The sequence below is a fragment of the Elephantulus edwardii genome, unplaced genomic scaffold (genome assembly GCF_000299155.1).
Source record: "Elephantulus edwardii isolate Elephantulus edwardi_28Jun2011 unplaced genomic scaffold, EleEdw1.0 scaffold00344, whole genome shotgun sequence".
Taxonomy (NCBI): Eukaryota; Metazoa; Chordata; class Mammalia; order Macroscelidea; family Macroscelididae; genus Elephantulus; species Elephantulus edwardii.
Window position 1 is genome coordinate 249,782 of NW_006400094.1, and position 15,444 is coordinate 265,225.

The 15,444-nt window shown below is 51.5% G+C and overlaps 1 protein-coding gene across 1 annotated transcript in view; it reads left to right on the top strand.

Annotated features, from left to right (window-relative positions):
- The first annotated feature begins 606 nt into the window (after nt 1-606).
- The window catches only part of HDHD1 (haloacid dehalogenase-like hydrolase domain containing 1), a 49,279-nt gene continuing 34,441 nt past the window's right edge, over nt 607-15,444 (top strand). Inside the window, exon 1 of the mRNA XM_006901776.1 lies at nt 607-676. Coding sequence (XP_006901838.1) covers nt 607-676 — 70 coding nt within the window. The remainder of the gene's footprint in view (nt 677-15,444) is intronic.

Here is a 15,444-nt window from a genome sequence, read left to right on the forward strand (position 1 = left end):
TTTGTTTGTTTAATTTGTGCATCCATCCTGTCTTAGATTTCAGTCCTGATAGGCGCCTAGGGATGCAGGCATTGATGCAGCGGGCTGTGGGTACCAGGGCGCCCGACCGCCGCACTGCGCATGCGCCTTTCTGAGCCCAAGCCCGCAGCCAGACGGGCGAGCGAGACCCACTGGCGCTGCTTCGAGGGCCCCAGGGCTGGCGCTTTCGGATCAAAGCCACACGGGATTGGGGGACCATGAATCAAGCTGTTCAGCCGCGGAACTTGGCTGTGCGTGGCCTGGTCTGACCCGCAGTATGAAGGGAACATGGGGTCAACGAGGACACTTTTGGCACGCACGCGCCCACCCGCATCACTTCCTGCTTTCTGCAGAGATTGCCGGTGGCACGCGCGAGTGCGCGCGGCCATGTCAGGCTGCGCGTGCGTAGAAGTGAGCGACGGGGCCAGAACGCGCGGATGCGGCTCGGGGCACGCATGCGCAGAAGGGCGCGCGGTACAGGCTTGGGCTGCGCGTGCGCAGCAGTGCGGCAGGGGGCGCGCGGGCGCAGAGCCGGAAGGCGGGGGCGCGCGCCTTTCCCCGCCCCCACCTGGCCAAGAAGGCAGCACCATGGCGGCTCAGGTGCCCCCGCCGCGGCCCGTCACCCACCTGCTCTTTGACATGGACGGTCTCCTTCTGGGTGGGTAGCTGCGGCCGCCCCCCCCACCCCTTACAGCGATTCGCCGCGGACGCGAGAAGGGCCCGGGAGGGGGGCGGGCCCCCTCGGGGAGGGGTCTCTGTGGCCCCGCGCGCCCCCCGGCCGTCCCGGAAGCGGGGTCCGCGCGCCCATGTCCGCGCGCCGGGCTCCCGCAGGCGGCGTGTCGGTGGCGCCGAGCCCGCTTCCGGTGACCGGCCGCCCGCGGGGAGGGAGGCCGCCCCACGTCCGGGTGCTTTCCCCGGGGGACCCCGGGCTCGTGCGCGCCCTCCCTCCCCGCGCAGCCTCAATTTACCCCGCTGCACCGCCCGCTGCCGGCGCTGCCACAGGCTGACCTGCGAGGTGGACGCACGTTGACCGTGGCGGCCTCGGCGGCGGCGGCGGCGGCGGCCCAGCATCGCGGCTCAGGGGACGCCTGGCAGCGACGGGGACATTGTGGGGGTGTCAGCGCCGGCGGCGAGAGGGGAGAGGTCAGGGATGCTGCTGCACATCCTGCACTGGACAGGGCGGGCTCAGCGCAGCTCGCAAAGTATTCGCTGCAAAAGTGGAGAGAGGTCACCCCCACCCAGCACCCCGCCCCCCACCCTGCGGGACCAGTCTGCAGCCTGGACACAGGCACCCAGCGCACTCCCAGTCCTGGCCTGGGCGACCCACGGGGCGTCCAGCCACTCAGATCTGCTGGCCGTGCATTTCCCCATCTAAAGGCAGGAAGCAAAGAATTCCCCACGCCTAGTGGTAAGGAGCTGCGCTGCCAGCTCCAAGGCTGGAAGTTCGAATCCCCCAGCTGCTCAGCAGGAGAAGCGTGGGCACTCCTCCTGTGCCATCAACTGCCTCTGAAACCCCGCTGGAGGGTCAGCTATGCAACTTCACTCCAGGGGAAACAGCTCTTTCTAAATGCAGCGGATTCAACACTCAAGGTGCATCCAACACAAGGCCTCACACACCGAGAAAACCCAGAGCTAGGTGCCTGTAGATCGCCTTTGAACTCACACTGAACCTGCAGCACAGGGTTGAACTGTCCCGCAGGGTTTCCCAGGTGCAGAATCCTTTAAGGAACCCTGGTGGTGGAGGGTTTGAGCACTTGGCTCCATGCCCTGTTGACCACACCCATCACCAGCTCCCTGGGAGAAAGGTAATGACAAACAGCCCTCCACTGCCTCCTAGTTGATTCTACTTCCTAGCACCCCATCCATCTGGTTCTCAGATGGTAAATCTTAGCAGGAGGGGAGCTGCCTCTTCATCTGTAGGAATGAGTGCCCAACCTTTGACATCTCTGCTGGCCTAGTGGTAAGGAGATGCTCTGCCAAGCCAGAGGCACGTGGTTTGAATCCAGCAGAAGAAAACTGGGCAGTTTCCTCCTGGGCAATTTACAGCCTCTGGACAGCTCATAACAACCACCACTCCCCCCCCCCCCCCCCCCCCCCCCCCCCCCCCCCAGTGCCATTCTGTGGAGGTAAAAAAAAATTGAAAGATTGGGTGATTTGATCCAATAGAGTTAACAGTCTTGGAAGCCTAAGGGCAGTTCTGTTCTGTTCTGTGAGGTGGGATCAACTGCATAGCAATACAGTTCATCTTTACAGAAGCAGATCTCCTGCTTCTCTTTCTGTGGGTAAGTTTAGGCCATCAACTTTCCCTTTAGAAGTTCAGTGCTTAAGTGTTGTACCACCAGAGGCTCTGACTCAGACTCACTGATAAAATGTAATATGCACACTTTGATCTGCAAACTGCTGAACCTCCTGGAGGTTTTTTCACACCTCACCATTGTTTTATAGCGCATTACAAAGCAAGAAGAAATAGCTGCATTTGGCTCAGGAAGGTTAAGCTACTTCCCCAAGGTCACACAGCACACCTTTGCTCAGCAAAGCTGAGAACACAGGACTCTTGAGTCTGACTTAACCACGTCCTGCATTTTTTTATGAAAAGGTCACTCTTCTGAGTCCATCAGCCACAACATGGAAGAAAGATGGGCAGGCTTCTTCCAGAATGATTGGCAACCTCAGAAACTAGACAGGAGTTGCTATGATTGGGAAGCACCTTGACTGTGTGAGTGGGGCGTAATACAGCGCTTAAAGAGGTGCGCTGCTAGGAAAGGCCAGCAGTTAGATCCTTCCAGCTCTCCAAGGGAGAAGGAGGTGACTCTCAGCTCCTGTAAGGATACACATTACAGAGCCACTGTGTTCCTTCCGAGTGAGCTCTCCGGTTTCCAAGGCTGTTGATGTCAATAGGAGGACACTGCCCACGCTTTGGAACAAACGCCTAGCGGGTCTGAACCAGAGATGCCTGGTGTTTGACTTAGCAGCACAACCCCCCACTGGCTTTGCCTCCAGAACTCCCCTGCAGCCTTGGACACGTGTTGGGGAAGTTCTACTCATCCCTAGACGGTCCTGTGAGTTGCAATCAATGGCAACAGGCTTGGTTTTACAGATATCACAGAAAACTTGGTTTTATGGACAGATAGGTATAAACCAGTGAATTCCAAAATTTTAAAAAAAATCCCCATAGAGGTCCCTAATTGGAGAGAAGAAGAGTACCCGCAGCTGGTAAATTTGAAATAACTCAATTTCAGAAAGCTTGTGGGATTCGTCACTCGAGTTTGTAGACATGAATTTTCCCGACTCAGGTGGTCAAGAAGTTAAATTGTCGAATAAATCCCGGACTCTCTAATGAACAGTCCGGAGAGCCGGCTGCGAGAGTCTCATGAATTTTAATGCAAACCGAGATGTCTCATTAAAATTAAATTTATTAAACTTCGAAATGAGCTTGATGCTTCATTCTAATTCCGAATTCACACAAAGCCGTTCCCCCGAGTGATGGACGTGGTTCATGTAGTGGGGCTGGCAGGGTTAGCTGCCCTCCCAGGGCTGCTGCTTTGCTTGTTAAAGGCAAGTGTCAACCAGATGCTTTACCCCAGAACCCGCAGCCACCCCAGAGGTCACAGGAGAGCTACCCCTAGGGTAAGAAGCTGCGTTGCAGTCCCTAAAGGTGCTCAGTTTGTATCCATTGGCTACTCTGCAGGAGAAGGATTGGTATCTGCGCCCACCGTTAACTCACTGCCCCTGAAAACCCACTGGCGATTCCAGCTGTCAGTCAGTTGAGACGCAGCAGTACACAGCAACAATCTTTACATAAGCCAGAAAACTGCTCCATCTTTCTCCACAGAGATGGGGGTGGATTTGAACAGCTGACCTTTTAGTTAGCAGCCTAGCACTCAACCCACTGTACCATCAGAGCTCCTCCTGTAGAGACAGGTTTAAGAACTCCTTAACACTAGGCCCCCAGATCTAAACAGCCTTGGAAACTGTGATGCAGGTCTTTGTCCTGTGGACTCCCTGGGAGTCAGGTTGGTGGACTGGCTAATCTTTTTGAAAGCAGGTTGCCCCATTTGCTGAGTGGCTGGTGGGTTTGAACCCCACACTTTTCAGTTTGCAGGCAAGCAGCATTTTAACCCTTGGACAACCAGGGCTCCTCCAGGCCTTGGAACGAAGCCACAAAACAGTTTGTTTCCGAGGTGGAGTGCACTCCCTCTCATGTTAACCCCACGTGCATCAGAGTGGAGCCCGCTCCATTGAGTTTCCAAGGGTTGAAGTTTTTACAAGTGAAAGTGCAGACTGGCCTTTGGGGGCACCCCTGGTAGATCTGAACTACACACATTTTGGTTGGCAGCAGGGTGCTTAATTGCGTGAGCCATCAAGCAGCTCCTTGAGCTGGTCAGAAAGCCACCTATGTCCTTTTCCTGGGATACTGTGTGTTGGCCCTGCCTTCTCACTTCTTCCTTTCTGGCTCCTGTCCTCCTCTGTCTTGTCTCTGTTGGGGCTCTGCCTGCACACCTTTGCAGGAATTGGCATCTGCATATTCAGCTTTGCCCGGTGACGATGTCTAACCCACGGCTCTCCAAAATGCACTCATTTGTGTCATTAAATCTCCCCAGTCGTTCCTGCTGTAATTCTTCAATGGCTCCCTTCATTGTGTCTGATGTTTGGGTGAAAATAGCGCGTCAATTTCTAGTGAGTTCTCTCTTGCAGAAGGTCTGGGTTTCGGGGCTGTGAATGCATTTCCTCAGGAAGTTGGGGTTCTCAGGGAAGCTGAAGCCGCAAGCAGACCCTTTCTGTTGCCTTTTCCCTTTTCGGGACTGCTGTGTGATGCGATCGTTGCATGCCATTAGGGGAGGATGAGGAAACAGACTGTTTTCTCTCACCTTTTGGGTTGAGAACATCAAGCTTATTGAAAGGAGGACCCCCGTCAGCTGTCCTTACAAACAAAAAAGATGCTTTAAGGTTCTAGTTTGGAGTGTTGCTGAGCTTTCTGAGGCTGCACATTTTAACAGGAGACTGAACCCTGTTTTTTTTCCGAGTGGCTGTTAGATTTGAACTGCTGAACTTGAAGTTAGCAGCCCAATCTTTATAATTTAGGATCTCAATTGGAAGGAACTGTGGAGGGTGTAGGTGACAGGGCTGGGAGGATGGACTAACATTACTTAGGGTCCAGGACATGATTCTGTAGGCAGAAGATCACAGTATTCTTAAACAGGACTTGACCCAGTGCATAACATCCCCAGTGGTACAGTGGGTAAGTGCTCCACTACTCACATCACAAAGGTCAGCGATTCAAACCCTCTCCCCAGCAGCTTTGCTGGAGAAAAGATTGGGTATGACAGCTCCCAGCACTCCACTTGTGCCAGGGTGGAGGCATGCCTCCAATGGGGTGCCCAAAGCTGTGCCCTGTGGCTAGTGCTTGGTGGCCCAGAGCTTTCACAGTCCCCACTTGGCCAGTTCACCTTCAGGTCATCTCCACTCAGCTCAAAGAGATCCAAGGATCTGACTGGGACTCTGCCCCAGAGCATTTTCCAGACTGTGTAGAACATTGCTAGGCCTTTCTCCCGTGGTGCTGCCTCTGTGTTTGAACCATCAGTCAAGCACTTAACTTGTTTACTCCACAAATGCATCCAGTGTTATCCTAGAATCAGTACAAAATTCATTAAGTCAGGGGAGCTCTTGTGGTCTAGCGGTAAAAGTATGTGGTTCAGGTGGACCAGCTGCTCTAAAGGAGAAAGACGGACAAGCTCCCCCTCTGACAGGTGCTGGAGGCAGGCCAGCTATGGGTGGTGTTAGGTCCCATACGAGCCTGTTGTGACGCCCTTGCTTCATTCACAAACCAGAGCCAGGGAGACATCTGGGTTGTGTTAAGTGTGTTTTCCAGAAATGTGGCACATAAAAATCCCTAAAAGTTTGGCAAATAAATGTGTAGTGTTAAGATTCTTTTTCAACAATCAGTAGAAAATCACAACAGAATGATAAAAACACCCAGGTCTCCAGATTTTCATAAATGTTCTCAATGTGATTTGGGTCTGTGACACGGCCCTCTGTCCTGGCGGGCAGCCCCTGTCCTGTGCTAGGCCGTATTCCTGGAGCGAGCTTCTTGGGTTCCGTGGACTGGTAGCTGTTGAGCACCAGACAGTAACGGGTCTGTCCAGTGGCCTGGGAGAGACCCCAGTCTCCCCAGGATCCAGCCATCCTGCATTCTCTCGGCAACTAATAACTTCACCTCCCTCAATTTCTGTAAACACTGGGATGTCCATAAAACTGATGGCAAAATTGCAGTCTTCTGACAAACGCTAGCGTTTTTAACAGATTCATTTCCTTAAGCGCTTCCACCCCACAGCGTGGGTCCTGACATCCTGTGTGTGAATGCGGTGATGGGGGCTTTGCGTTGCCGTTGGTCTTTCTCGCTTGCTGCCAGTGAGGTACAGGATCTCGGGGGAGGGGTCCAGGTGTCTTTGGCCACATTGTTGTCTCTGGTGCAACTTGAAAGGTGAGGGGCTTCAGGTTCACGCAGAGGCGCCTCAGAGGAAAAGCCTGGCAATCAGCTGAAAAGTCAGCCATCCCCGTGGAGCACAGTTCTACCTTGACACTCATGGGGGTGCTATGAGTTGAGTCAACTGGACACACGGGGTTCTGCTCTGGCCATGTTTCTCAAGAAGGCTCAGCAGACTCCAGGCTCATTAAGTATGTCCTCTAGGCAGGCGTGGGTCAGCTTCACGCCAGAAGAATCCAAGAACCAGGCTGGGTCCTACGTTTCCAAGATCCCCTTCTTGTTGGGCAATTGGAGGACTGGCACTGTCTTTCTTTGCTTTGGCTCCCCTGTGACTGACTTCCAGCATGCAACATGCACATATGCACAAAGATTTTGCTTCCTTTTGTTTACTGGCATTGTGGTTGGTCCCCCTGACCATTGCAGAGCTGGCTAAAATTTGGAGTTGGGTCTGCAGCCTTGGACAGAGCAGAGCCCACACTGAAGGGGCTTTCTCGCTCACTGACCTCAGTCCTGAAGCTGTTGTCTGGAAGGATGCCTGTCATATCAGGCCCAAGGCACGTGCTGGGGTGCAGGGTCCTGAAGGATTCCAAGTGAAGATGCAGAAAGGCCTCGGGAGTGGCCGAAAGACAGGACAGAATGTCAGAGGAAACCCTCTGTCAGCACCGAGGAGGGCACTGCGGTGGGCTGAAACAGGACGGGACAGCCTGGCCTCCTGAGTCCTTCTCTGCAGTAGCCAGGGTCTGCGTCAGCGCGGAGTCTTCTCACAGTCAGTGGATCCTTGTAAAGCACAGCTCACCTCTGCAGAGTATGGGCGAGATTTAAATTGCAAAACGCTGCAGAGAAAGGGGAATTGTGTGGAGCTGGCAGTGTGGCCAAGGCAAGGACTCAGCTGATTTCTGAAAGGGCAGGTGTGAGGTGCTCTTTCCGGATTCCTCCTAGCATCCAGTCCTGCCGCTGCCGCTGCTGTGGTTCAGTTTGCAACCTTAGTGGTACAGGCCACACCTAACAGAGGGCCACCACTCAGAAGGCAGCATTTAAAGGTCATCTCGATCCTTTGTGCAGCTGGAATGCTCTGGAGGCAAGCATGGGGAAGCTTTGTCTCACATACTTGGGGCGTGTTGCCAGGAGAGGCTATTCCTTGGAGAGGGACATGATGCATGGAATGGTGAAGGGACAGCGAGAGGATGACGTCCAGTGAGATGGATTGACACAGTGATGGCAGCAACGGGTCAGATGTGTCAGAGATGATGAGAACGGCACAGGAGAGGACAGGGTTCAGACTCATTGTTTACAGGTTCCCTATGAGTCCTACTTGACTTGATGGCACCAGACAACAGGCTTCTTCATTCCCTCTTTCCAAAGATATTTGTTGAGCAGTATTAGCTTTCTCTAATCTTGATTATTTGTCTCATTCTTTTCTTTTTTAAAAAAAACTTTCTATTTGTTAGGGAGCTCTGGTGGCCTAGTGTCAAGAAGCTGAGCTGCAGTCCCCAAAGCAGGTGGTTCGAGGCCACCTGCCGCTCTCTGGAGGATAGGCAGTCTCCTCCTGTGTGATTAACTGCCTCTGAAAACCCGCCAGAGGATCAGTTGTTGTTAGTTACCCTTGAATTTGCTCCAGGGATGACAAGATGCATCAAGTCTGTCTTGAACGACCTGCAGCCAGAGTGTTCCTGAGAGGCAAAGCATGGTGAGACTTCCTCTCGCAGACTCTGAGCATATTATCTCGAGGGTCCAGTCCCTGGAGAAGGGCAGAGCACTTGGGAGGTGGAGACTCTGGTGAGAGGGGTTGAACTAGTGACTACAACAGTGGGTTCAACATAGTGTCAATTGTGAGATGGTGCAGAGCCAGCCACTGTCTTGGTCTGGTGTATGTGGGGCACCCCCTAACAGCAGTACCAGTGTCAAGAATTGGCAGCTTGATCCCTTGTGTTACTGTTCTGAGGTGCAGCTGATAGCGACTGTATGAACAACAGATCTGATCCCTGTCCTATCCTTTCCCACTGTTACTGAACACAAAGGGTTCTTTACGTAGTCAGTCGCCAATAGGACAAACAGATTGCAGTATCCACAAGCACTTTATTACACAGATCTGGGAGTCACCTCCAAGACTGCCACCCCCATTTGGGAGTGATCACTGGGTTTTATACTAGGATGAAACCCTAGCTCACTTTTGTCAGTAAAAAAAAGGTAATCTTTACATCTGAAAAGAATAGTTCATCTTTAACTATTAGTAATTCAGGACTGGCACAGTCCCCTTCCTGGTAAACAGGAAGATTAAGATACAATTTACATATGACTGGGAAACAGCCTCAGAGAGATCAAACTACTTTACATGACTAAAGACAGGAAGCAGAGAATTTACAGGCTAAGTGACTAGTTTTGCAGGCTGAAGAAAACTGATGTTACCTTTATAACTATAGTTTTATAACTGATACATACAGAGAGAGCGCTGACTTATTAAAACTACCCTGTTACCCCCCCCTCTTTTTATATGTCTTATATCTGTAAGATAAACATACCACCCCATCACAATCCTCACTCTCTGACATGCTTGTATGTTGCAGACTGAGGGTAAACTTTTTATAATTATTAATAATGAGACAGACAGCCAGGAATGAGGTAGAGCAGAGCATGTAAAACAGCAGGTCTTCACTGAAGACCCCTATTCCAGCTTCCCTGCATCTTTATTGAAAAGTATCAGGAAGTAAATCACAAAGAATTCAATGCTAATGAAGCCAAGCTCTTTCTATTGAAAACCTTCCCCCTGACTCAGGAGGGAGGAGTCAACAAATACAATGCAAGAAGCTGGTAAACCCTTAAGGATTGCCTTAGTGCCTCAGGGTGCACACCAGCTTGAACCAGCCCTCCCCCACATCTTGAGATTGCATTCAGTTTATTACAAGTCTTTAGTATTGGCTTCCCATAAAGTGATCTGGGTGAAGGTCTTCCTCACCGTCCTTCCATCTTTCCAAGCATGATGTCCATCTTCAGACATTATCCTTTTCTAGGAATATGTCCAGAGTATGAGAGGTGATTCTCACCACTGGACCAATCGGCAGCATCAGGATGGATGGTGAAGAGATTGAGATTGTACACAGCTTTAGTTTGCTTGGCTCCATAGTCAACAGGCTTGGCACCAGCAGCCAGGAAATTAAAAGGCGCATTGCCATGGGAAAGTCTGCTGTTAGGGACCTCTCCAAAGTGCTGAAGAGCAGTGGTGTCTCTCTGGAGACTAAGGTGCGTCTGATACAGGCCATGGTCTTCGCAATCACCTGTTATGCATCAGAGAGTTGGACAATGACCAAGGAGGATAGAAGGAAAACTGATGCCTTTGAGCTGTGGTGCTGGAGAAGAGTACTGAGAATACCATGGACTGCTAGAAAAACAAACAGATTTGTCCTGGAGAGGGTTAAACCGGGTGGCTCCTTGGAAGCAAGGATTCTGAGGCTCCGTCTGACTTACTTCGGACATGTAGTGAGGAGAGACCGGTCCTTGGAGAGGGACATCATGCTTGGGAGGGTGGAGGGACAGGAGAGGAAGGCCCTCTATGAGGTGGATTGATTCAGTGACTGGGATAATTGGGATGGGAGTGTCAGAGACAGTGCGATTGGCACAGGACAGAGCGGAGTTTAGGGCTGTTGTACATAGGGTCGCTATGAGTCGCAGGCGACTCAACGGCACATAACAACAACAACAACATGAGAGGTGAAGCTTTATTATCTCTGCCTACAAGGAGCACTCTAACTACACCTCCTCCAACACATGGCTGTTTGTTCTTTTGTCAGTCCTTGGGATACTCAGTACTCTTCTCTAGCATCACAGCTCAAAGTCATCAATTCTTTTATCATTGTACAGCTCTCAGATGTATATTAAGTGATTTCAAAGACCATGGCCTGAATTGAGCACACCTTAGTCTTCAGACTGACATAATTGCTCCTTAATAATTTTGGAGAAGTTCTTGACTACAAAGTTTCCCAGTAGAATTTGTCTCTTGATTTTCTGACTGCTGGTACCAAGTGTATTGATTGTGGATCCAAGTCCTTGATAAAGTCCTTGATAGTCTGAATCTTTTCTCTATCACCATGTTGTCTATCAGCCCACTAGTGATCATTTTTTTTTTTAATTTTTTTTTTTAGTGATCATTTTTATTTATTTGAAGTTGATATGTAATCCACATCATTTTGATCTTCTGCTGCAAGGGCTTCAAGTCCTCCTCACTTGGAGCAAGCAAGGGTGTGTCATCTGCATAATTTAGATTATTGATGAGTCTTCCTTCATTACTGGTGCCACATTCTTCTTTATAGAGTTCAGCTTCTCGAAAAATTCGCCCAGCATAAAGACTGAATTGGTATGGAGAAAGATACACTCCTTTCTTAATTTGACGCCATGCATTTCTCTAACCACTACCTCTTGTCTGAAATTTGTGAGGAGAGGTCAAGTCCTGGTAACTGACAGAGTTACTTAGGGCTCTGCAAAGCTTCAGTGTCTTCCTCTGTAAAATGGTAGCAAAGGGGTGGGGGGAGGTGCCATGTAGATAATTCTTAAAACAACATGATTGAGGTGGAATTTTTTTGTTTTGTTTAACCAGTTATTTTTGCTTTTTTATTATATTTTAATTGCTATTTTAACGGAAGTTTACAGAAAAGTTATATTTCCATTCCTTAATTGTTGCAATTTCCTCCCTCCCCCCTTTTGCCCCCCAGTCCACTTTGCTGTGCACCTTTTATTCTGTACTGTTGTCATGCAAATAATTCCTGATCATAATTTTTTAGACATTTCTTTTCCTCATTTATTTCTATGCATTGTTATTTATTCTCTCTTTTCTTAGTTTCCCCCCAGTTAAGTAAATTAGTGTTGTTGAGAAGGCTTTGGGCCTGACTCTTATTGAAGGTTTCAAGATGCCCTCAGTGCACTGGTTTCAGTGGATGCTCCAGTAAACTTGCAAGGGCTGGTTTTTCTTTCCTTTTTTTTTGTTTTTTTTTTTTTTAGGGGCTGGTTTTTCAGAGGCAGGCTGCCAAGCCTTTATTCTTGGCACCTGGGTCCTCACTTAGGCTTCTGGCCTCTCCAGTGAGCTGCTGACGACATTCACCCATTGCAATAGGGATTCCAAAATTGCCCCCTATTGATAATGAATTGAAATATGGAAAGTGTCATTCTTCTGATGCACACACCTTCCTGGCCCAGAAACTTCTCCCTCCTTGCTGACTGCAGCCTCTCCTGGCCTGCCACTCGCCGCCTGTCTCTCCAACACCCATTGCGGGGCTTGCACGCTGTGGCCAGGTGTCTGCGGACAAAGCTGCCCACCAGTGGAGGGGAGAGGGTAGTCACTAGGAACGGCCTGGGGTCAAGTCCTCCTGGACATACCTGTCTGTTCTATGGGCAGTCCACATGATAGTACTCTTTGCCAGCACCACAGCTCAAAGGCATCATCCGCTCTCCCACCTCCCCTTGTTCATGGGTTAGCTGACCACTAACTTAATGAGCATGTGGTCCCAGGGCTCTTTGGTGGGGCGCTGTCCCCACTATTTGTTGCCGTGGCCAGCTCTCTCACGGCTAACTTTATGGACGGCGCACAGCTGATGCTGGCTGTGTGGGTATCACTAGCCTGTATTCGTCCCCACTGCACAGTGGGGGAGACTGAGCCTTTGTAGAGCTCCGACAGGAGTGTAAAGATGGCCCGTGCGCATGCGTGGATGACTTCTGTGCGCATGCGTGGATGACTCCTGTGTGCGTGAGCGCAAGTGTGCTTGTGAATCTGCGCATGGAAGTGACCCTTCCATAAGCGAGTGTGCCCGTGTGGATGACATCACTTAACGTGCACAACCCCGCGTGCAAGGATTACTGCATGGTTGGATGAGCCCTGTGTGCCTGAGCGTACGCATGTGCATGAGTCGAGTCGCGCGTGGATGACTCATAGGATGTCCCTGCACTCGGAGATGGCCCTGCCCACGTGGTTGGCCCACGCACACGAGAATGTGCAGCACACGAGAATGAGCATTCGCATGTCAGTGAGGCCACTCAATTGGGTGAGTCCTCACATGTGAATGCGTGTGCCCTTGTGGATGTAACTGCGCATGGATGGAGCCACGCACATTTCTGGGTGTCCGTGGGGTGGACTGTGCTGAGAGAGGGTTCACGAGGTCCGAGGGTCTTCCGCTCTCCTCCGTTCCTTGCTTGGAGGATTTTCAGCCCTTCACACTTTTCAGGAATACCCTTGGGAGGGGTAGAAGCAGCCTTGGGGTCCTGGCACCGGCCCCTCCGGGCCAGCCAGGTGCAGCCAGCTGGACTTGTTCTGTGGGCACGCCAGTCTACATCTAATCTCAGCGCCCATCTTGCCCGGCCAGGCCTCGTCACCCCCATAAAACATCGCCCACGGACCTGGTGAGCCATCAAGCTGACTGCCATCTGGAAGGTGGCTGCCTGCACCCCGTGGCTGAGGACAGCGGTATCCTTCTGCTTCCTAGGACTGTGTGTGTGTGTGTGTGTGTGTGTGTGTGTGTGTGTGTGGCACGCGCACAGAGAGAGAGAAAGGAAGTTGAGGACAACGAGGCTGCACGAATGGAGGTGTCCCGGTGACAAGGTGGTTAAGTACCCCTCTCCTAAGTCATTGGAGGGCGTCTCCAACCCCCCCTACCCCCCCCCACCCCCGTGCTCCACAGTAAAGAGCAGAGCTTTGCACACCTTGTGGGATCAGGTTCAGCTGTGTCCTCCTCGAGGGTCCTAACAGGGCAGGGACACTGGACAAGATTAGCTCACTGCAGGCGATTAGAGAAAACCACAGCCGTTGTTCTCCGTGCACCCTGCAGCTGTCTCCGAAATGCTGCTGTTGGGGGCTGACTAGGAAGTTCTGGCTCCTCACGAGCCTGGGGACGAGAGTAGAAGTGTTTCTTAGGGGTTTCCAGCCTGTATGTAATCTGCTTGGAAAGGTGGAGGGTCAGTGAAAGAGAGGAAGGCCTGCAGCGAGAAGACAACGTGACAAGCATGGGCTGAAGTGGATCAGCAGTGATTAAGATAGGACAGGGTTCAGATCTGTTAATAGGGTCACTAAGAGCCGTACTGGAGGGTACATAGTATCCAGCAACAATCTCTTCTGAAATGAGCCTTAGTGGTGCAGTGTTAAGCACTCAGCTGCTGACCTGAAGGGGCAGATCTCTTCTGCCCTGTGTGATCAGCGTGAGTCAGGATCAGTTTGGTGGGGATGGCATTAAGGAACCCTAGTAGTGCAGTGGTTAAGCCCTTGGCTTCTGACAAAAGATTTCTGTGGCTGGAGCCAGTGCGGCTGCACTGCGGAGTAAAGGCCTGCCAATTCATAAAGATGATGGCTGGTAAGTGGTCAGGCTAGCGGTAGGTCATGCTCAGTCCAAGTGTTTAGACAAGAACCGCACTCTGGAAGGATTTCAGTGCTGTGACCGTCTGATCACCAGCCTTATCATCTGAGGGGTCTCTGGGTGGCCTCGAACCACTGACCTTGTAGCTGGTAGTAGAGTGCTTCGCCATCTGTATCTCTTAGCCCAACCTAGCAAAGCCTAGGGAGTGGAGCGCTGAGTGGAAATCAGCCAGAGGACAATAACAACTGGGCTGCGTGGGTGGAGAGGGAGGGAAGGAAGGCCAGCGACCTCTTGGGCCAAGGACACAGGGTGCCAGCTGCCAGGGCAAGCCTGCGGGAAGAGCCGACTTGGGTGTGATTAGAGTCGGGGTTCCCTGGGGAATGTAGTGACTAGTACGTGCGTCTGGGACAGTGCAGGCTTTAGCATCTACCTCATTGTCCCTGAGTAACCTTCAAGGCCTGTCAGCAGAAGGCAGGCTAGGGCACTGGGGAAGGAGCTGTCTGAGCGTGTGGGTGAGGGTGGCACCCACAGGGGCTGTGAGACACACATCAGGAAGCTGTGACAGTGATCTGTGACCCAGTCAAGGACACAAGGACTGAGTGAGGGCCTCCCCACCCACGGGGATGCCCTGATCAGTGATCAGAAGCCCACACATCTCCTAGAGGCTTCAGGTCCCACAGTGGTGATGGCTGGTGGCGAGACCTTCTCCTCCTGCAGTCTCCAGGGAGAATCTTTCCTCCTTTCCCTCAACTTCTGGTTTCTCCAGGCACTCCTGGACTTGTGGCCTCCTCCTTCCAGTGTCACTGCTTTCACCTCCTGTCTCGTGAAGAGTTTGCTTGTGATTGGATTGGAAGCCCACCTTGACAATCCTGGAAGGTCTGCAGAGATGTCCACATAAAGTGGCATTCCCGGGTCCCTGGGTTAAGTGGTAGATATCGACTGGTCCTTGGAGAAGGCTATTGTGCTTGGAAGGGTGGATGCAAGTACAGGAGAGGAGGACCCCGGATGAGATGGATTGATACGAGGCAATGGGGGTGGGTGTGTTGGAATTAGTGAGACTGTCTCAGGGCAGGGAATGGTTCAGAGCGGCCACAGGCAACTCCATGATACTTAAAAACAACAATAACATATGGTTGATTTTTTTACATAAGCCTCTTGTTTAGAGTTGACAAGACCTTGTGGAGGGCTTTGTATTTAAAAGTCGGTTGTTACTGTATTTTGGAGGAACATTTTTCTAAGTGGTACAGCACTCTTCTGTCAGTTTGCTGTGCTGAGGTAACCTGGGGTTGTAGATTCCCTGATATAGTGAGAGCCGGGCCACAGCTGAGATCAAAGTCCAGACTGGAAGGATCACCCTCTGCAAACAGAATTCTGCCCAGCCTCCCACCCCCAGGGGATGTCCTGTCTGGACTTTAGTCTTAGTTTAAAGATTAAGCTTATCCATTGTTATGTTGGCAACACTTATAAGAAAGAAAATATAGGGACGGGTCCTTGGAGAGGGACATCATCCTTGGGAGGGTGGAGGGACAGGGACGGTGCCCAGGAGTGGAAGACCCTCTATGAGATGGATTGATTCGGTGACTGGGGTAATCAGGATGGGTGTGTCAGAGGCAG